Here is a 22716-nt window from a genome sequence, read left to right on the forward strand (position 1 = left end):
TTTTAATAGATAATTCTTGTTCTTCTTTCAATGTAATCATTAAACATATAGAGAGTAGACTACGGATGTAATGAGAATTTTTCTAATAAGAATATTTTAGTAATTATAATATATATTGCTAAGAAAAAATAATTCAACCAAAACATGTTTTAATCATTACCGAAAAATAAAAAATAATCCTAATCAATTTTAATAGTTGACTAAACATATTGTTAATAATACACAAAATAATATTTTCATATCATATTTTTAGAACTAAAAGAATTATACATGAAACAAACGCCCATAAATTTTATAAATAAAATTCCTGAAGTATTGACAACTTTATTGGACAGTTTACGTTACTTAAGTCAAAAAGTATTTTCTCTTTCCAATTTCAAATTTGCGCTCGTCGTATCCTTAGTCCCTGTTTGGATGCTTAAATAGCATAATCCCCTGAATTTTGATTTTGAAATACCCCGCCCGTTGGCACCGTCTCTCTCTCTCTCTCTCTCATGTTCATCCTCAACATTTGAAAATCTGCGAAGCAAAACCCTAGAAAGATGAACCAGTACCACATCTACGAAGCCATCGGTCGCGGCAGATACTCTGTAACGCAATAATCTCTCTCCTCCTTCTTCTGTTTCCCGCTTTCCTTTTTAAGCTCTAATTGGCATCGTAACATGCGATCGCTCTTTCTCTGTTTTTATGCATACGCAGACCGTTTACAAAGGCAGGAAGAAGAAGACAATCGAGTATTTCGCCATCAAAAGCGTCGATAAATCACAGAAAACCAAGGTCCTTGAAGAAGTAAGTCATTCAATTTCAGAAAACTTGTGCAGGTTTTGTTACTTTTGTAGTGTAGTTCATTTAATTCATCTAACATGCTATAGCTTTGTTTCTCCTTTAATTGATTATTAATTACTATTTTCTGCATTGGTGATGTGTTTTTCGCATTTTTCTAGCAGATCCTGAGCTGTACGTGCGTGTTGAATTAACCGCTTTCTCCTTTTGCAGGTCAGGATTCTTCACACATTGGGCCATGTAAATGTGCTGAAATTTTACGATTGGTAAGGAGTATGGGTATTATTTTACTGAAACGATTAGGGAGAACCTGAAAATTAGGAAATTCTATTAAAAATGTTTGCTCTGAAAGGAAAAAAAGTATTTTCCATTGAATTTTTGAAGACTGTAAAAAGAGGAAATCCTACTAATAAGTTTTAAACTCTGAATTATGAATACTGAAGTGAAGTGATTATTAATTAATTATTAATTATTTAGCATAAATAATGTATTGTGTAAGACTTCCATTTTGGGGAATTGTCTCAAACAAATGCTTCTTACTTATTTGGCTTAGCGGTTTTCTAAAGTGTGGTTCAATAATGCTTTTTAGGTATGAAACTTCTGCTCACCTATGGTTGGTTTTGGAGTACTGTGTTGGAGGGGATCTGCTTTCCATATTACGACAGGTACACAGCGTTGCTTTGCTTGTAGGTTTTGAGCCTGTGTTTACTGTAGCTTCATTCACGAAGTCAGCTCTCTAAAAATCTCAAGTGATTTTCCATGTTCTGGATTTCCCCCAATCTTTTTGTAAACTCTTCATTTCTAAATTTGCTTTTGCAAATTGTAATCTATAGGTGTTGGGAATTTTTGGGCTATGTTATGCAATATTAACTTGGTGTTGATTATGTGGATGAATTGCAGGATAGTCAACTTCCTGAAGACTCGGTTTATGATTTTGCTTATGATATAGTCAAAGCTTTGCAGTAGGTTCACGAGTCTTAATTTTGTCTTTGCTTTTCCTACTGTTTGGTAGTATTATTCTTATATATATACACTAAAACTGATATGATATACAGGTTTTTACATTCAAATGGAATAATCTATTGTGACCTGAAACCATCCAATATCCTACTAGATGAAAATGGATGTGCAAAGGTACCTGATTGGTTGGTTGAGTCGTTTTAGATTTTTTTAATCTAATAATTTGAAATGAAGTGTGTACTTTTTACATGATTGGTGCAGCTATGTGATTTTGGATTGGCTAGGAAGTTGAAAGATATATCAAAAGCTCCTTCTTCCTCGGTATGCTTGACTACCTCTTTTCTGACATCTTTATGCATAAACAGATGAATCATTACTCAAATGTATTTGCCCCTTTTCTCCATGAATTAAATCTGTTAATATCTACTAAGCTTGAATACCTTTTAGTTACCGCGAGCAAAACGTGGAACACCCTCTTACATGGCTCCGGAGCTTTTTGAGGACAGTGGAGTCCATTCTTATGCTTCTGATTTCTGGGCACTAGGCTGTGTACTATATGAATGCTATGCTGGGAGGCCACCCTTTGTGGGAAGAGAATTCACCCAGCTTGTAAAATCCATCATTTCGGATCCGACTCCACCTCTCCCTGGTAATCCAAGTCGGCCTTTTGTCAATTTAATTAATTCCCTGTTGGTAAAAGATCCAGCTGAAAGAATACAGTGGCCTGAGCTTTGTGGACATGCCTTTTGGAGAACCAAATTTACTCTGGTGTCTCTGCCTGCTCAACCTGCATTTGATGATATGATAGGGCTACATGCTAAACCATGCTTATCAGAACGTAATGGAGATAAATCTTCCCATAACAGGACCCCTACCAAATATCGTGAAAAAGATGTCAAAGGGTTTTTGAGAAAGGATGAGAACTCTGTTTTAGGATCTAGAGGCATTGAGACACCAACAAGGGCAACACCAATTGGCCACAGAACTCAGACAAAGGGTTCTGGCAGAATACATGAGGTAAAGCAAAAAGATAATTCCAATATTAGCAAGGGTGTGAATCTTTTGAGACTGTCAAGAATAGCAAAAACAAATCTACAGAGAGAAAATGAGAAGGAAAACTATCGACGCCCCTTGCCTAATAACTCTGAGAATGATTCTGAAGTTAAAATTGAGAACACTGACATGGAACTTGATTTTAATGAGAATGCTGAAGATGATGCGCATGAAGAAACTGATGGTGCCGAACAGACAACTCCTGTGCCTGATGAGAAAATGGTCAATCATTTTCTGAACCAGGGAAAAGCAGAGGAGGTTGAAAATAATACACACCAGTTGGACACCCCATCTGTTCACCCTCCAGTCTCAGATGATCCAAGGTCATTTGATCATGAATCAACTCCTGACCATCCTGACATATCTGCTATTTCTCCCAGTGTGAGCCCTCAGGTGAAGAAACATAGAACTAAAGAAGACTCAGGATCTGGCCTTGACTCTGATTCTTCGAGGTTGTCTAACAACCTTTCCCAGGTTCTTTGGCATGCATCTGATCTCTCAGTCAGACCTGTAATGCCTAGCAGAAAAGTTGATAAAGTCTCAGAAGTCATTCCTTCACTCCCATTTGAGGCATTGCAAGCATCTGATTTTGTCAAGATGCCTAAAGAGCAATTGGAGGCAGTCCACAACCGAATATTATCCATTTTGAATGGAAATACCAGCATTGGAGAGAAACAGAATGTGATTAGGTACCTTGAGATGTTGAGCAGTAATGCTGATGCAGCTAATATCTTGACCAATGGGCCAATAATGCTCATGCTTGTAAAATTGCAGCGTCAATCCAAGGCATCAGCTTTGCGTGTTCAACTTGCTTCACTGATCGGTTTGTTGATTAGGCACTCCACCTTTGTTGATGACAGTTTGGCTAGTTCTGGAATTTTAGGTGCACTGACTGATGGCCTTAGAGACAGACAGGAAAAAGTAAGGAGGTTCTCCATGGCTGCTTTGGGTGAGTTACTATTTTATATATCCACTCAAAATGCAGACTGCAGGGATAACAATCAACTTGAATCTCCATCAAAGGACAATAGGAATGCGCATGGCTGGCAGGTTAGCTTCCAAGCTTGTTGCATATTATGTTTGTTGTCTATCTGCCTAGGTCATTTGAAGCTTGACATCTCTAATACTGGTATATAATAATTTACAATTTTCTAGATATGTTGCTTGCAGTATTGTAATATATTTTAAGTCAAATTCATGTCTTCCTGTTAGCTGTTTTAACTTCATCTGCCAGCTTTCTAGGTGTACATTTTTCATGTTTAATTATTTCTGCCTGACTGCAGGTTCCAAATTCATTAATATCACTTGTGTCATCAATATTGCGGAAGGGAGAGGATGATATAACTCAATTATATGCATTGAGAACAATTGAGAATATTTGCAGTCAAGGAGGTTCATGGGTGGGGCGTTTGTCCAGTCAAGATGTAATTAGTAATCTCTGCTATATCTATAGGGCCTCAGGGAAACAAGAGAGTATGAGACTCACTGCAGGATCATGCTTGGTGCGCTTAGTTCGTTTTAATCCTCCTAGCATTCAGTCGGTGATAGAGAAACTCTCATTCAAGGACCTATCTTCTGCTCTTGTCAAGGGCAGTCCACGAGAGCAACAAATCAGCTTAAATCTTCTTAACATGGCAATGCTTGGAAGCCACATGTTCACAAATATTGGAAGATACCTTGTTTCACTTGCTGAGGATAAAAATCTGATCCCAAGTCTTTTGGGTCTTGTTGAGCAAGGTAGTGAAGTTTTAAGAGGAAAGGCACTAGTCCTTGTGGCTCTCCTCTGTAAGCATGGCAGGAGGTGGCTTCCACACTTCTTTTGTAGCCAAAAGTTACTCTCTGTAGTGGATAGGCTGGGAAAAGAGAAGGATGCTTATGTGAGGCAGTGTTTGGATGCATTTGTGCATATTGTGGCATCCAGTATTCCAGGTTTACTTGATATAATAACAGGGGATATCCAGCAAATGATGGGAGGAAGGCGCCATGGACACATCTCTGCCCTTACCAGCAGATCTGCCCCAAAACCCAACATTCATTTGTTTCCTGTTGTCCTTCATCTTCTTGGAACTTCAACTTTTAAGCACAAAGTAGTTACACCACAAGTCTTACGGCAGTTGGCGAATCTAATTAAACTCGTGGAGACATCGTTTCAGGTTAGTGACTGAGCCGTTGTATCTTCTTTCCTTTTAAGAGAAATGCTAGCGCACCTTTTCTACACTTTTTCTGACAAGTATTTTTTACTAGAGTGGATTTTACATAACTAAACGAGTCCTACTTCCTATTTCGTGTCTTATTTTTATTTAGTAAATTCTACCTAAATTTGACTCAATTTAAAATGTGTTAATAGAAAAATATGACTTAATTGTATGCTTTCATGAATTTAAAATAGTAGAGCTGCAATATTTCTTTCGATATCAATTGTGCCTATTTAAAATGTGCAAAATTAAAGAAGAAATTTGTGAATAACTACTTGTTATTATTTTTTGTTTACAAATATTACTTATAATTGAATCTTAAAGAGTTCGCATTGAGTACTTACAACTCCTTTTGCACTTCTTTGAAGTTAGGAAGAAAGTTGCGAATGAATATTTATATATTACTTTCATCAAAGTTAGTTTTGTCTTTAAATAAATTATGTGGCTTATTATCAAGTTAATCTTTTTTTTACATCCTTCTTAATGGTCTTGACATCAATTTTCCCTTGATTTAAAGTGTATGCTTGATTTGGCTTAAATTTAGGATTTTATTTTATTTTTCAATAGCTCTCATAAAGTTTTAACTTAATTCAAATGAACAATGATATTTGATTTATTGCCTGCCTAATTTTCACATATTGTTTGGCTACTTAATTTTTCTTGAATTGATGACAATTATTTCCCTGATTTTACCGTTGATTGGATCATACTGTTAGTTGGATGGTGAGTGGCATTTTTAGTAGAACAAGGTTGACCTTTAGGTAACAATTGGTATTTGATATAATGTCTTCATTGATTGTTTTTCAGGGAAGAGATGACTTCCAAATAACCCTTCTTCGAATTTTCGAGTCTCTCACAGAGGAATCTCCTGTGATTATTGGCAATCCTGACATTTTCATACGTGAAATCCTCCCTAGTCTGACAGTTCTCTACAAGGGTAACAAGGACGGTGATGCCAGATTTTTGTGCCTTAAAATTCTTTTTGATGTGATGATCATTCTTTTGAGTGAACCAATTGAAGAAGAGCAAAGATTGACGGATCTGAAATTCGTATCCAATACCCGTTTTCTTCCTCTCTACCCAACCTTGATTGAAGATGAAGATCCTATTCCTATCTATGCGCAGAAGCTTCTTGTCATGCTAATGGAGTTCAGTTTTATTACAATTCCAGACATTCTACATCTGAAGACAATTTCACAATGCTTCGAGTTCTTGCTTGGCGATCTCTCAAATGCAAATGTGAACAATGTTAAGCTGTGTCTTGCTCTGGCTTCTGCTCCTGAGATGGAGTCCAAATTACTCTCTCAGTTAAAGGTGGTTAGGAGGATTGGCAACTTTCTTGAGTTTGTATATGCAAAGGGTATGGAAGATTTGCTGGAACCAACTCTTGGGTTGTGTAAGGCTTTTCTAGCACGTTCAGTTAGCTGCACAAAAGGCTTCAGCTACACAACAGAACTAATTCTCTTAGGTGACTGTCCTCCCGAGTTGAGTGGTGGCGCTGTCGATCCCCAACAATGCATAAAAGATATAGCGGACTTTGGAAGCAATGTCGGTGTCTTGCTAGAGTTGAGTGCCTCTGCAGAAACCAGTATTGCTGATATAGCTTCTGAATGTGTTGTCTTACTGCTCAAGGCAGCTCCTAGAGAAGCCACCACTGGTATACTAACCAATCTCCCCAAGGTGACTGTGATCCTAGAGAGCTGGAGTAGAGGCATTCCTCACTTGATCATCCAGCGAATGCTTCACGCTTTAGGCTATGCTTGCAAGCAATACTTACTGCATGCAATGATATTATCAATATCCAAACCTGAGATTTCAAGAACTGAAGTCATAGTTTCTGAACTCAAAAATTCAGGTGTACCAGCTTTAGCCAAAACAGCTGGGCTGGCAGCCTTGGAATTGCAGCGGTTGCCTCGTTGCATTTGAATAATTGTAGGTATCATGTTCTGTTCTGTTCCTCTCATTAGAATGTGTAACTTTTCTAGTTCACCGTTTATCCTTATATTTCAAGGTATTGTTAAAACTCCAGATAAAGGTTGAGCAATTTGGTGAATTCCACTCAGGCTTCACTGTATTTCTATGTAAAGCATGTGTACTCTGTATCTTCGTGAACATTAAAATATAAAGTCAACGATTTTTTTCCTCCTAGATTTTTCTATAAATTGATTCTTGTCAATGTAATAGTCTGTCTCCTTTCATTAACTTAAACACTAACGTATTGTACAAGTATAAAATTACCCAGGAAAAACCCTTAAATGGAATGAAACTGCATGCATATGAATATGATTGAGATTCCTGTTTGATAGGTACCATGGTACACAATTACACATACTTCCAAAGACAGAAAGATTGTCAGCTATGTAAGAAGGCTTATTTCAATAAATGCTGCTCAAGCAACAAAAAATTCCAGCCTAGCCACCTTTATGCTCATAGGAATGTTCATCACGAGACAACCTCGCATTAAAAAATTGACATTTACTATGCAAAATAGTAACATGAAGACAGATGAGCATTCATCTCCTTTCGTAAGAGTTAGAATACGCAACGAATTTTGAATCATTCTTGTTCTCCGGGTATATTTAAATCACCCTTGAAAGATGAAGCAGTATGATTGTAAATTTTTGTAATGCCAAGACTACAGTAAGTTTTCCCGTTTGCTAACAATTAACAAATTAGCTTTTAGGGATCAACAGAAAATAAAGAGCTGTAGGGCCCAAATATCACGGGCGGATTCTCTCTCACCAAACGCATCACATGGAAACCTTTCCCAATCTTTGTCTCTTCCTCCAGGAAAAAAAAAAAACTATGTTCCCTTATCACATCCAATGGAATCTTGCCACGTGGTACCCCATTGGACCCCACCTAGTCTTAGGTAGGATGAGAGAGAGAGAGAGAAAGATGATGGGAACCTGCAGAGTTTCATGCCTTGAAGATTTAAAGCCTTTGCCATCATTATTTTCACTAAAATGCCCACACACTATCTATCTCCCTCCGAAAATCCTTACACATCTATATCCATTTTCAGGCAGTGTAAGTTGGATTTTCTATTTTCTTCACCATCAGAATGGCATCATACAATGCTCATCTAACACTCATGATGATCATCATCATCATTGCTTTCATGCCCTCACCTCTTCTTTCATCATATTCACAACAACCTATTCCCAAAGTTCCCACACTCTCATCTTCACCAGCAACATTAACAGACCCTCCTCCATCTCCACATCTATCTTCACTCTCTCCTTTCCAAGAGTTGTCCCCAGACATTGCTCCACTGTTGCCTTCTCCTGGTGGTGTGTTGCCAACTCCTGCTGCTGGCTCTGACATTCCCACTATTCCTTCCAATCCAAGCCCTCCAAACCCAGATGACATTATTGCTCCAGGACCTCTTTCTGCTTTCTCACCATTTGGATCGCCACTTTCTTCCAATGCCCCTACAACAAGTCTAGTTGCTAGCATAGCCACTGCTTTTTTTGCTGGTTTAGCAGTATGCTGGTGTTTGCACTGTATGAGACTATGAGTGGTTTTTCTTATTTGGGATGTGGCAGATTCCAATTATTATAGGCTAGATTCTCTTTTATTGTATGCTAATTTTTCATTCTTACCTTATAGTATATGATAATAATATAATAATAAAAATCCATCTTTCTTTCTTGGTTGGTTTGAGAATAATTTTCCCAACAGTATCAATTGATTCAATTATTTGCTGTTAAAAAAAAAATAAAAATTGATTCAATTCTCTTTTTCATGATTCTACTGTTGATTTACCGGTTGTAAATTGAGGTTAGTCCTTTTATTTTATTTGGTTTGTTTGTTTTTACATTATGTTAAATGATCCTTTTTTACCTTTTCCAATCAGAGGCCCATGATTGAACTTTTTAAGAGTCTTTTTGCATTTCAAGCTTTCTCTTTGCGTATATAGCTGGAACCCTCGTTTAGATGAAAATGTAAGATTTCTTTTGCTTCCAACTAATATGTCAGGTTTGCATGTAATCAATTTAGGTGGTGGCACATGGTTTCGATCAAGTGCCATTATTTTCCAAGTTGCAACTGAGGTGCACGTGACAAACACCTAATTAATCAGCAGGAATCAGGCGTTTTGTTATTGTTTTTCCTCCAATTATAGGTCACATGCTACTCAATCAAGTGACAAATTTCAATAGTATGTATAGTATTTAGGTAATCCTGTTTTGTCCGGTTTTGCTGTCTTATTCTTGGATATCATAATATCGTATAATAATGTCATGTGCTGTGGTCTACTCAATGCCGAGATGTTCTCTACAATCTGCATAGTAATGTTTTTTTTTTGGGGTAAACAAAAGTGGTAAAATAAGGAAATACTCAAATACTATAAGATAGGATGCCAATTACATATTCTACATAGTAATGTAATGCTATTGTCTAGTCTCTATTTTAGTGAATGTTACACATCATAATATAAATTATTTATAATAAATATAAAATATAATTTTTATATATTAAAAATATTGATTTGTTATGAATTTTAATAATAATATAATTTATATATTTAAATATAATATATTTTAAACTAAACCCATGATTGAACCAATTTTATATATTGAGAACCAATATTTTTAAAATTATTTACATTATATAACTAAAATAAATAAATATCAAATGATTATAAATACGTACTTAATAATTATCAACATAATTGAAATTTAAGAATCTTTATCTGCCTTGACACATTTCAAGGCCTTAGTAAGTTTGTGCTTGTTGAATCTTCAAGGATACACTTTCAATATCAATTTAATGGTTTTTGTAACTGATTATCAAAAATCAATTTCAAATGTATAATTTATTTTCAAAATTTAAATACGTTCCTACATGAATTTGGTATATATATAGAGAGAGATATTTTTGTCTTAAGTCACAGGATCACTAGTGTCTCTTAACCTACTTTGATAAAAACTAATTTTATTTACTGTTAGTTTGTGATTGTTGATTGTCCAAAAAAATTTATAAAAAAAAAATTGAATACAAATTCTTCCATTAAATAGATTATTCATAACAAGACCTTACATTATTTTTTCCCTAGTTAACTTCTTTCGATCTATCATTGTCTTTAATTCTAACTTAAATTTCAATATTTTTTAAGAAAATTATTAATAACAAAAAGTAACAATATAAATTATTTAATATATGTTATAAATATAATTTATAATTTATAAGTTAAAAATATTTATTTTTTACAGATTATTATAATATAATTTATATATTTCGAAATTTTTATTTATTATAAATTGTAGTTATATAAAATAAATATTTATGATATGTAATGGACAAACTAAAATACTAATTCTTTTCATAAAAATGTCATTCAAGTATGAGAATAAGTCAAATCTATTTTCATTTGTAATATGTATACAATTATGCAATCTAAAGTAATAAAATTGTTATGAATCAATACGTCTTATTTTTCATATTCTTAAAGTTTATTTCTTTCCATTTAAAATTTAAACTAATGATAACTCACTAGAGGTCGCTTAGTGATAATCGTTTAAATAGTTTGCATTCAATCGAACATCTACGCTTAAAAAAAAAATCGACCATCTACAGAAAGAATGGCACATTTTCGAAAATAAACAGATCAGGGTGGAAGAGATTTTAATATTAACTACACGAGTTTGAAGTCTAGATTAACGTGGAATAAGGATCAGGGACAGCCATGAAAATGAAACATATGAATCAACTTCAGTCAAGCGAACAATTTATCTCATACCCAAACAAACTTAAACAACACTGAGTAGGAAAAAAGGTAGCAATAGGGAAAGGGATAATTATAGAGTTATAAAACAATGACTTCGTAACAAATTAACAAACTAAACAATAATCAAATCCAATGTCACAATTATAAGGAAAAAAAAATTAAAATCATACTAATAGAATAGCATTACTTGGATGAAGTGCTCTATCATTTTCAAGTTAACTAAGGAAGTGTTCTGCCATACTCGGATATTGTTATGATTATGTTAAAAACAAGAATATATGGCATGTTAATTAAACAAAGGTTTATCTTCTAAAGTAAAGGTGATTCCGGTTTGTGAAGAGTAGGTGAGAGTGATAGAGTTATAAAGATAAGAAGAAGACATAGCATGTAAACAGAGACTAGGTAGAAGGTAAAAGAAGAGTGATTTGGATAACAGAATAGAATGAGATTAGTTCAACTTCAAAGGAAAACTGTGCTTGTTTACCATTAACAAGTATTTTATCATTTTACTAGTTTGAAAATTCAGTTAAAATACTATAAATTAACGTCACCATTGAGCATCTTCTTGTATCATTGAGTTTTTTTCTTTCCCTTCTTTATTTCTTGTGAACATATTGGCTGTGAAGTCTCTAAGGTCTTACAAGAGGTTTCATATCCTCCAAAGGAGGCAAAGCTTACCTGCTTACCCATAGAGTCTTTTTTACATGTTTCCTCCCGATCTGCATTGGAAGGATTAATTTTTTGTTGCGATTTTATCATTTCCGGTAACTACATTCATAAATTTTGAGTTTCATTCTTTTTCCTAAATAGTTTAGGATTTTTGAGGAAGAGTTGTTTTATTATTATGTAGATGGAGTGACATCTATCCATCTTAGAGTAAATGCTTCCCAAAAGAGTATGAGAAGGAACATGACATCATGACATCAGGCCATCTAACATTGTTTACTTTGTCTAAATAATGTAAAAATTTTATAATATTTTATTATTATTTTTATATGAAATTTACTCTTATCATTTATATTTTCTAAATATTTTTGTAAGTTTTTAATCTTGTTCACAAGAGAATTGGGTCATTGTTTAAAAATATTGTTAATTCACATAATAACTTAAAATTATATAAACATGTTTTTTAGTACAAGTACAATGTATGTGGCATAAATTCCACATCTAACATTGGTCTGATTCAATATCTTTTAATTTATTATTATTATTATTATTAATAAATAAAAGGAGAGAATATCTTACACAGTTTCATTGGTACACTTTCACTGATAATATTTTTTATAAATTAAATTTTTTATGAAATAAAATACCAAATACATTATTTATAACTAGATTTTATACTTGTACGATACTTTATTGAATTGTAAATTTTTAATATTTATACCTAGTATTATTTGTATTTAGTAATATTTGAAAAAATATATAAATAATTAAATTTATCAGTTTGAAAATATTTAGTTTCATATTAAATATAATTATATTGCAAATGAGTGAAAAAATAATTGTACTTTTAACTGAACAAATATTATTTTAAAAATAGTAATGAAATACTTATACTAAATGTATAAATTCAAAATAAAAATAGTAAATATATATTTATAATTTTTTACATTAAAATTTATTGCAAATGGAATTTTTAAGTGTTACTAGTATTTCCTAAAACTAAACATATTGATTTTTAATTTTCTAATGATATTATTATTATAAAATAAAATGTATCAAATATTATTGTTTATTAAAGTAACTTAATAGATATTTCCTAATTATCTATATTTTATACTAATTAAAATTTAAAAAAGAGAAAAATATAAAATAATTAACATAACTCTAAATCATTAAAGGTACGAGTCTAGTTTTATATATAGAATATAATCATACTAATGATTTTGAAAAATATCACAATAATAGTGAGTAAAATGACACTTATATAATTTCTCACTCATATAATTTATATGAAGTAATATATGAAGTAAGGCGGAAAAAAATGATCAAACATATTTTTTTTTTCATTTTCAATTCTACTTTTCCTATTTGTAAAGTATAAATTTTAAAAGAATCTAGAAATAATAAATATGAATATAAAATACTTTATAATTATTAACTTTGACGGTTTATTTTGTTTATTGTTAATATGTAATAATTTTTAAATGCATTTATTATCAAAAATAACTTTTTTTGAAATTTGTTGAAATATTGAAATTTTATTAAATAGATATAGTTGTTAATTATTTTAAAGATATTGATTTTAATTTTGTGATATTATTAAAAATTTGAATTCACTAATATCCCCACATCATAAATTTGAACTCTCTCATTTAAGATAATTAAAATTATATCATATTATTATAATTATCATTATTGTTATCTTCAGATGAGTAAGCAATCTCTTGTTTTATTAGTTTTCTCTACTTTTGTTTAATAAATATATAAGATAATAATAATAATAAATCAAAAGACCTTGAATCGTAATCATCTTTTATATAAAAAATATAAAAGATTGAGTTTTGAAGATTAATAATCATTCATTAATGTTAGATCACATTGAATAATATCAATGACTACTATAAAGTTAAACTATCAATATGATGACTAAAAAAATGTTAAAATGAAACTTATGTAATTGAATTGGATGAACAACAATTATGAAGTTAAAATTTTAATCTTATGGCTTTCAAGATTCAAGTGAATATATTGTTATGTATAGTTAAATAATGAAAGAAAAAATCAATGAAAGAATTACATTGTTGTCATCATTATCACATAGGCTAACATGCTATGTTAAACATGACCTAAAAATTAAAGCATAATAAATAAATTCAACTAACACATCTGTGAAGTCTGAAAACCAAAAAACTAATATATTATAACATAGTTTGAAATTTTTAATGTTTTAAATAGTCATATGTACATTTGAAACTTTGACTAAAGGTAAAATAGTTTGAAACAAATAAAAAATAAAAATAAAATACTTAATGTTAAATATTAGTTATATTATTAATACAAAAATACTTCAAAATATACAAATATATATTTACCCTTCTCAGCTTCATACAATACAAACTATTCAGAAATCCATTAAATGTCCAAAGGCCCGAACTTGTTGCAGAACCAATTACAAAAAGTAGAGAAAGATTGGAATAATTATTCACCCAGGTTGAATTGAATTAAGTAATGGTTCTCTCTCATATGTAGAGGTCAATCTCCTTAAAGAGCTGACAATCATCACAACTTCAATACTTTGTTGTAAACGGTGATAAATTTGTTGACAATACACTTGAAGAACATGCATTGGATGCAAATGTTATTCGTCCCCATGATGACTTGAGAATCGTATGCACCCACCCATGGCAACACTGCCAATCATTGCAGTTGAAACATAGATGATCACATCAACTCCTTTCAAGGAAAAAGGAGTGGAGATATTTGCGGAATTATATATCAAAATCCCATAAGCCATATTTTCGATCCTTTAGACCGTAACCCAAAAAAATTCAAATATCATAAAAATAAAAATCTTTATAACAAAGACATGAAAAAAACATAACATAACGTGTATAACCAAAAGGCACGTAGAAATTGTTCACATTTTTTTTGTCATGCAAGTATATTACCCATGTGTCTCCCGGGAAATGAGAGAATGAGAGGCTTAGTTTGAAGTAGAAAAATGTCTAAAAAATGCAAATACTTAATGGACGTGATTTTGACAATCAATTTCATTCAACGGAAACAAAATGACTGAGTTCTTAAAACTATTATTATAGTAATCGCAATACAATCCAGAAAAGAACTAGCAGTTACTTAGACAATCAAGTTGTAATACCAAAGATAAAGATTAAAAACCCCTTCCGTCGACATAGCAAAAAACTCTAAAATGGACATGCTTGTCCTTTTTACTAGTTTAAGCCTTGGTTTCAAGAAGCTTATCGATCATATCAGCAGCGTCTTGAACGGTGGTGATACTCTGGGCACTTTCTTCTTCCACGGTAATACCAAATTCCTCCTCAAGTCCCATCACAATCTCAACCTGCACAAATTGAAAAGCAAATCTTAAATAATCAAGTAAAATATCATCAAACATAAACCACGGATATTGTGTTTTGATCTGTTCAACATAAGAACAAAGTTTAGCACGACATTTAAGGTTAGCTCATGTGGTAGGGTGGAGTGAGGTGAGGGAATAAAGGTCAGAGGTAAGGTTCCCATCTTCACCAGAAAAAAAAAGGCAAACATGCCATTCATATATTATAGACCAAAGGAATAAGGCAACCAAGGAGGAAGAAAACTAAATTGCTTAAACAAACTGAGGCCTTCAAACAAGGACACAACAATAGTAAGGTAAGAACTATTTTGACAACTTCAGGTATTTTATCAGGAACACAATTGTAGTGTGTAGATTAAGAACTAAATATATCATTAACATTGAACTTCAGGTATTTTATCAGGAACACAGTTTTAGTCTGTAGATTTCCAGTTATATATCAACAGTAATGTACCAAGGGTAGCCTAACTCTTTTTCCTCTTAGGCCAGCAAGTACTTACAAGGGAAATGAGTGGCCACTACCCACCAACCCAATAAAAAGATGGTCTCTATAAACATCTGGGGAAATGTATCAAAACATGTTGTGGTAAAATATGAAGGGTCACGTGTCAATCCATCATTACTTTCTTAAGGTAAAGAATTTTAGTCCTCCATGTCATTACAGAGAGAAAGAGAGAACAAAAATAACAATAAAAACACTAAAATGAGAAAATAATACCTCAACAAAACATGCATATAGTTCAAATAACAAACAGATGATAGATACAATCAAGTGTAGCAAATACTAATAATTTATATATTTATACACTTGGATTTAAGTATTATGACTTTACACCCAAAAACAATTCATAGATAAATAGATGAATACAAAAATACCGTGTCAAGAGAATCAGCTCCAAGTGCAGCAAATTTAGACTCTCCAGTAACAGCTGATTCATCTGGCAGTGCCAATTGCTTCTTGACTATGTCACACACCTTCTTCACTGTCTCTGGTTTTGCCTGCTTGAAATAAAACTTTGCTGGTTATATCATCTTCCATATTACAAAAGTTCATTCCACAAAAAAACTGACCAGAGCATTTGCAAATTAAAAAATTACGAGCATAAGGCTACATAGATAATTCAATATAAATGATATTCTGCGATAATTAGCAACATAATAGCAGAAGCTAAGGATTAAAGATGAATTCTCCATAATCCAAAAGTTGTTAATGCATTTAGAAGATCAAATTAAAGACAGAGACACACAGAGTAAATTAAGCTAAATGATCCCATTGCTGAGGCAAAGGTAGAATATGGGTTTTTTGGCTGCAAATCTTACCGCACATCTAAGCTGAAACCGACGCCCTCTGGGCTGCAATGTAACGGATGGGAAACTTCTTCCCTTAATTGAAAGGGAAACTGAACTTGGGTTGGAGATCCTGGTACCGGGTACCTGTTTTTGTATCCAACAAGAATTGAATGAGTCCAGGCAATATAATATAATTAGAAGAAACCACAAAATACTTTAGTTTTCAGCCATAAAGCAAAAAATAATGAAGTCAATCATAAATCCATTATGTCGCTACCATGTACAGCTGAAACTCACAAGCAATGAAATACTTTCTCTCTAAGGGAGGACTCGGTTGTTGCAGGACAGTTTGACCAAAAAGTAAGAAGAATGGTCAAAAAGATTTTAAAAACAAATAATTAAAAAATAAAATAAAAAACATAAAAACTCAGCTTCAATTCAACATATACAGCAAATTTAGAATACGAGTTGGTTCTGTAAAATCTAGGGCAATTACGTAAAATAAATCTTCGATGATAGCCAAAACCCAATACCAAGAGCATTTAGCTGCATAAAATAGATAAAAGGTAGGGTGTTGAAGGGAAATTAGAGTCGGAGCACCCCTTCAATAAAAAGTTCAATCGTCTATGAATTGTGAAGGTGAATACATCATATTATGTCTCAGAAAACTAAATGAAGGCATGGAAATGCAATTCAAATAACAATAACATCAAACTATCTCCCTTGCCTAAACAACTCAACAACACAACATTAATTAATTAATCAAACGAGTTTTCCCTTAAAACAGGTTTACAAAAGAAGCAAGTGAAATGAAAAGAGCGAGAAAGGAGATTTTTATATACCAGAGCTCGATTGGAAAGAGAGACGAGGGGCATGGAACATTGCAGAAGGGAAGCCATTTGAGGGAGAAGGAGAGAGATCTGGATCGAAGAAGGAAGGACGGAGAGTACAAAGTGTGTGAGTTTGTGTCTCAAGTGATGGAAGAAAGGGACAATGTGTGTATTTATAGGGGAAGCATAAAGCAGGGTAGAGTAGAGGAGGTTCTGATTCTGTGGTTTCTTCAACTACAGTACGTTTCGTTAATTTCGAGGATGGCACGTGGGAGGAGAGTAGCTGTTTGTTTGCTTTGCTTTTCCTCTCCCAGGTCATGTCCCTCAAATTCTGGATTTCCTTATTCTTTGTTTGGTTCACCTGCCAAACATTAATTATTTATTATGTAAAGGTTTTCTTAACTTACATATATTTATTGTTTGTTATAATTGGTTCATACACAAATAAATAAATGTGTACACGTTAATCAATATTTTTATATAAATAATTATATAATGATTATTTTATGATGATAAGTGTTATTTGTATTAGGATCTCTCTAACAACAGATTTTATTTTAGGATAGTGGTTAAAAAAAATTAAAATGGAATATTTTTATTATATAAATTTGTTATATGAATAATGCAACTCTTTTACTATCCAATTTTCTTTACAGCGCATGTTCGAGTGTAAAGTATGATCATTGATTTTTTTTTAACACTATTCTAATAAAAATAAAATTTAACATTTATGTATTATTTTACGCTGTTTTATTTAATTATAAATTACTATTTGAGTTATTTTAATATAATTATTTTAAAAGTGAATAAATTTATAAAAATAAATTATGATGGTATGACTGTGTAAAAAAAATGTATTATTACTATATAACTCTTTTTCTCATAAATATAGTGATTTATTATCATTAGATAAAAACATTATTTTTCTTTCAAATTTTAGTTTAACAAGACCTGAATTTGTGTAGAAATCATAATAAAAAATAAAAGAGAGGTAAAATTAAGAATAAAGGTATTAATTATGTTTATTAATAATTTATTTAAAATATATAAGTGAATAATTTTTAAAAAAAGTTGCAGCAGTTTTCTTGTGAGTTTTCCAAATCCAATAAAATTCAACGGATATGAAGATGGTTTTGAAAAACTTAAACCTATTTCTTTTTAATTTGAACTTGAACTTACCTTTTGTGATATAAGAACAAAGAGAATCAAACTTAACTAGTCCTTGTCATGCCTATAGTTTTTCCAATTTATTTCAACATGTCAAATAAATTTTGGGCTTTTAGGATGATAATCAGGCTAAAGTGATTTATATTGTTCAACCACTTGTTTTATTTATGTGTCCATGGTCACCCCGCAGTTCTATATGTATTAATGATACTCATTTTTTTTTCATTTCTTTGTTATTATCGGTATATCATCTATTATACCTATATATTTTTTCTTTTGTATCTCTCTCATGTGTATAGAATAGGTTTTTGGTGTCTTAGAATATTTTTTTATTCAGAATCATATATATGATAAGAATTTTTAAAAAATATTTTAAATGATTTACTATATTAATTTGTTTTGAAACTTTTTTGTTTGGTGAAAATATGTATTGAAACTTAAAACTAATTTGTATTAAACAACTTATAATTAATTATTGCTTAAAATAAACAACATTTTTTTTTATCTTAAAATGATTTTCAGCTTAGGAGCCGACCCAATCCTTTGTACGATGTAATGAAGGTGATGTTCATAAAATTTATATAATAATCTAAAGTCTCAATGTTCACATGACAACTATGAATGATTTATTTAGTGAGAGAATTCATGTTTGATTCATATTGTGTTCAAAATTTTCTTAAGTTTGTGATTGTTACGAATGGTGAGCAAGATTAATCTCTAATCCAATGGATGAATTACTCATAGTCTTTGACCTAAAAAAATTAATCATTATAAATTTGATAAATTTATCATACCATATATCAAACCGTGCTTGAATAATAGGGTACTTTTTTATATTGCTAGTATATATATTATTTTCATGTTACAAACCTTTTCCATTATTTTTATGTTTTTGTTATCAATTACACTTAAAAACCAATTTTACATAGCACTTAGTATGGGTTTTGTTTGTTGTTTGAAAGTTTCTAATGGAGATTCATGCATTTCAATTGGGAGTGGGAATGACTTAGGTTGGATCAGGTCCTACCTAAGTCTGGTCTGACCTTAGGCATGGAAACGGGGCTTGAACCCGCGGGGCGCGCCTCAGACCCGCTCCGATTTTGACGGAAAAAATCCGAATTGACCGGGTCGGGGTTGGGTTTTTTCCAATAGCCAAATTCAGGGTCAGAGATGAGATTCTCAATATCCGCCCCAAACTCGTCCCGCTAATAATTAATATATATAACACATTGAAATATGAAACTATTAGATTGAATTTTATGTTAGTATTGGATTGAATTTTATGTTTTATTTAAAATTATATTTTTTAATAAAATTTTATAAAAATGTCGGGGGAGGGGTAGGGAAAACCCGACCCCGTCAGGGACAGGGATGGGGTGTAAATATACACCCCCGTCAGTTTTGGGGGCAGGGGAGGAAAATGGGGAGTTGGAGGGGTGGGGTAAACAAAACCCGACCCCGATCCGCTCCATTGCCATGCCTATCTGACCTGTTTTATATTTCCATACCTCAAGTTTAAATTTGTTACCCACCACGAAACTATTTTAAGGCTCTTATCTGACCTTTTTAAAAGTTTGTTAGACCTGTTAGTCTATTTAAAAGTCTATTTCATATTTAAAAATGGAAAATATATTATTCTTTAAGCAAAAGCAAAGATTTTCATTAAAAACAATAAGATAATTCTAAATCAAAAAATATAAATAAAATTTGTCTACAAACATTACATGTGACATATTACCAAAGTCTTTTAAATCTCACTAAAAGCAAAGAGTTTATATTCCTTCTACCCATCTATAATTATACGAATTAATATATTTCAAACATTAATTAAAATTATTCAAATCGTTAAACTACTAAAATAATTTTGTAATTTAAATAATAATTATAATATTATTTATCATATTAAAAATAATAGTTTCATCATAAAATATTGTTGTTAAATAGATTGACTCATTAGACTTAATAGACTCCTCTTAAGATATGTGGTTTAGCCTATTTAATTAAATAGACTTTTTAAAAAATTTAAACTTGACATTTTTATTAAATAAATTGGGTTAGACCAAACTTTAAACAAATTGAACCATTCGTCCAATAGATGATTCAACCTACTTTTACCCCTAATTTGAATGTGGTAAATGGAAAAGTAACTATTACACACAAACAACAAATGTTACCTAGAGACAAATAACATTGGATAGCAAGATCCTTGTACAAATACACCATAAATGAAGATTTTTGGTTCCAAGGCTTTGTAAATGGTGAAAACGCACGTGATAAGAATGACCTTATTTGTATAGTGATAGTAATATTTGTTAAAAGATTTATTGACCTCTTCAAAAAAAAATAAAAATTTACTGGCCGTTGTTATAACGATTGAGAGACTTTGTTGAATTTTATATTTGAACCTTTTTTTCATCATATGACTCATCCATGTTCTTAGAAATTACAATGGGGTTCCATGCTGTAAAACCTCTTTCTCTTTTATATTTTTTGGCTGCAAGGGAAACTCTCTCGTGTGTGTGTATAGAGAGGGGGCAAAGGCCACGAATATTTTAACTTGAATGTGAGGTTAGTAGGTTCCAAAACATCGCTATTTTGCTACTGGACGGCAAGACGGTTGGCATTGAGCGGAAATTTTCTACAGTAATATTCTTGATGAGTGATGACTTTACTATCATTCCACCCACCAAATACATTCTTATTTTCTTAAAACTTTTATTTATTCTAGATACGTTAATTTCATAATTTTCAGAATAAAATTTAAATACAGTTTGTTAAATATTTTTAGTATTCTCCAATTAAAATTGGAGTGTCTCTTCTCTAGATACTAAAATTATCTAATAGAGATATAGACACAATGGACTTGCGAGACAAATCCAATAACGGAAGAGAGTCTCAACCTGAAAGTGTTACCTATAGGTGTTTAAAATAAATTTTTAATTTTGATTAGTGAACAATATTAGAATCACCCAATGAACCAAATAAACTGTATCTAATTTTTACGTGAGTGCAAGTGTGCAACAGTTATGGATATAATTAATTTAAAAATAAAATATATTAAATGACATTAAATATAAATTTTATTAAATTTGTTTTAATATTGTTTTCATTTTTTAATTACTTTTTTCTTAGACTAGAAATTTTCATAAACAGGGAGATTAACTCTAGTGTTACATGTTTTCTTCGACCAGAAATTAATCTTCACTGCTAGGTTAGTCAACTTTGTTTATAAACACTGTACTCGCACAAAAGCATACCAAATTCAGTTAACGTTAATTGCACAAGTGCGGAGCAATCTAATTGCATATCATAGTTTTTTGAGAAAAAAATGCTACTAACAGATTAGGGCCACAGACTAACTGTTCAGAAAGGCTTGTGGTGTTATTCTAAATTAATTGGTATGGTGTTATTCTAAAGATATTGAATTTAAATATTGGATATACAATTTTGTTAAATACTTAAAAAGATAATTTTATGATCAATAATTATCATATCTAATTCAAAAATATCTTAATTACAAATACTCGTGGTCTAGAAGAAAAAAAACTTGAAAAGATAATTTTATGATCAATAATTATGGTATCTAATTCAAAAATGTCTTTAATTACAAATACTCGTGATCTAGAAGAAAAAAAAACTTAAAAATATGATTTTATGATCAATAATCATCATATCTAATTCAAAAATATCTTTAATTACAAATACTCGTGATCTAGAAGAAAAAAAAATTTAATTCTGAATAATCCAGAGAGGAACGTGTTTGGCGTTTTGGAATAGAATGGTGCAATTTTTGTTGGAAACGATAAGGGTTTGTTTCCGACCATTCAGCATTGCTTGTACATGAAGAAAGTGAGTTTGAGCATGATGAGATCAAAAGGGGAATGAAGGCCTAGAAGTAACATCAGGCCGAAAAAAGAACAATTCTTTGTTGGGTAAATGGATTTGAGTTTGGCAATCTCCACTCATCATCGTGTTGATTAGTTGCATGAACTCTTACAATTATGTTTCTTTTTCTTATTCTTATCACATCTAGTGCCCTTTTCATGTTAAAATTATCCTGTTCAAAAGTTTTTTCCAGCATTATAATTGAAAATTGTAGTTAAAAGTAATCAGATACGTGTTTAATTAAATTTACTTCAAAGAAAATATCTTTATTTTTTTTATGATTTTTTTTAAAAATTATACTTTATTTTTCAAAAAAGTTCACATACATGAATTAGGTTCGCATTTTTTGGTTTCCATGTACCTATTTATTGGCAATTCATATACAAGTTTAGTTTTAGAAGATAAAGTAGATAATTCCAATTATTGATAGGAAAATTAATAATTAATATGTATAACAAATTATGAATGTGTTAAAGTATTAATCGTTAATTTTTTTCTTTATCGACTAAGATTATTTACTTTATTCTTATTCACTTTAGAATAATCAAAATTTAGGTTTTCGCCTATGTTTTTATCTAGAACTAATCATAAATTAACTCATAAAAACATAAAAAAAATTGAACTAGATGGATTTTAATTTTTTATTTTAAAAACTATTTCAATAAAAACAAACTAAACTTATACAACACATAATTTTATTTACGAAATGCTAGTATCACACATACAATTTATCATTTTCAGAAAAATATTAATTCACTTTTTTTTATTTGTCGTTGTTTT

The 22716-nt window shown here is 31.3% G+C and overlaps 3 protein-coding genes across 3 annotated transcripts; 2 read left to right on the forward strand and 1 right to left on the reverse strand.

The window, feature by feature from the left end:
• The first annotated feature begins 439 nt into the window (after positions 1-439).
• Positions 440-7139, forward strand: LOC114377187 (serine/threonine-protein kinase RUNKEL-like). Its single transcript, XM_028335600.1, has 10 exons — positions 440-590; positions 700-789; positions 997-1049; positions 1373-1448; positions 1684-1745; positions 1839-1917; positions 2005-2064; positions 2191-3846; positions 4080-4949; positions 5799-7139. The coding sequence occupies exons 1-10, from the start codon at positions 543-545 to the stop codon at positions 6915-6917; spliced, it is 4113 nt and encodes a 1370-aa protein (XP_028191401.1). The 5' UTR covers positions 440-542; the 3' UTR covers positions 6918-7139.
• Positions 7140-7938: 799 nt separating this feature from the next.
• LOC114375295 (classical arabinogalactan protein 26-like) lies at positions 7939-8660 on the forward strand. Its single transcript, XM_028333074.1, has one exon. The coding sequence runs from the start codon at positions 8056-8058 to the stop codon at positions 8509-8511; it is 456 nt and encodes a 151-aa protein (XP_028188875.1). The 5' UTR covers positions 7939-8055; the 3' UTR covers positions 8512-8660.
• A 5734-nt stretch (positions 8661-14394) lies between these two features.
• Positions 14395-17058, reverse strand: LOC114377279 (acyl carrier protein 1, chloroplastic-like). Its single transcript, XM_028335719.1, has 4 exons — positions 16897-17058; positions 16085-16198; positions 15641-15763; positions 14395-14749 (listed from the first exon to the last, which is right to left on the reverse strand). Exons 1-4 carry the CDS (start codon positions 16951-16953, stop codon positions 14624-14626), a joined length of 420 nt encoding a protein of 139 aa, XP_028191520.1. The 5' UTR covers positions 16954-17058; the 3' UTR covers positions 14395-14623.
• Between the last annotated feature and the right edge of the window lie 5658 nt (positions 17059-22716).

The sequence above is a fragment of the Glycine soja genome, chromosome 11 (genome assembly GCF_004193775.1).
Source record: "Glycine soja cultivar W05 chromosome 11, ASM419377v2, whole genome shotgun sequence".
In the NCBI taxonomy this organism is placed as follows: Eukaryota; Viridiplantae; Streptophyta; class Magnoliopsida; order Fabales; family Fabaceae; genus Glycine; species Glycine soja.

Bases quoted from the DNA above. Each gene is read 5' to 3' on its own strand.
- LOC114377187 (XM_028335600.1), top strand. From the start codon at position 543: ATGAACCAGTACCACATCTACGAAGCCATCGGTCGCGGCAGATACTCT. The intron at 591-699 runs GTAACGCAATAA...ATGCATACGCAG, and splicing joins TCGGTCGCGGCAGATACTCT to ACCGTTTACAAAGGCAGGAA. The intron at 1,918-2,004 runs GTACCTGATTGG...TGATTGGTGCAG, and splicing joins ATGAAAATGGATGTGCAAAG to CTATGTGATTTTGGATTGGC.
- LOC114375295 (XM_028333074.1), top strand. From the start codon at position 8,056: ATGGCATCATACAATGCTCATCTAACACTCATGATGATCATCATCATC.
- LOC114377279 (XM_028335719.1), bottom strand. From the start codon at position 16,953: ATGGCTTCCCTTCTGCAATGTTCCATGCCCCTCGTCTCTCTTTCCAAT. The intron at 16,199-16,896 runs GTATATAAAAAT...ATACAAAAACAG, and splicing joins CTCTTTCCAATCGAGCTCTG to GTACCCGGTACCAGGATCTC. The intron at 14,750-15,640 runs GTATTTTTGTAT...CAATTTGTGCAG, and splicing joins GAGCTGATTCTCTTGACACG to GTTGAGATTGTGATGGGACT.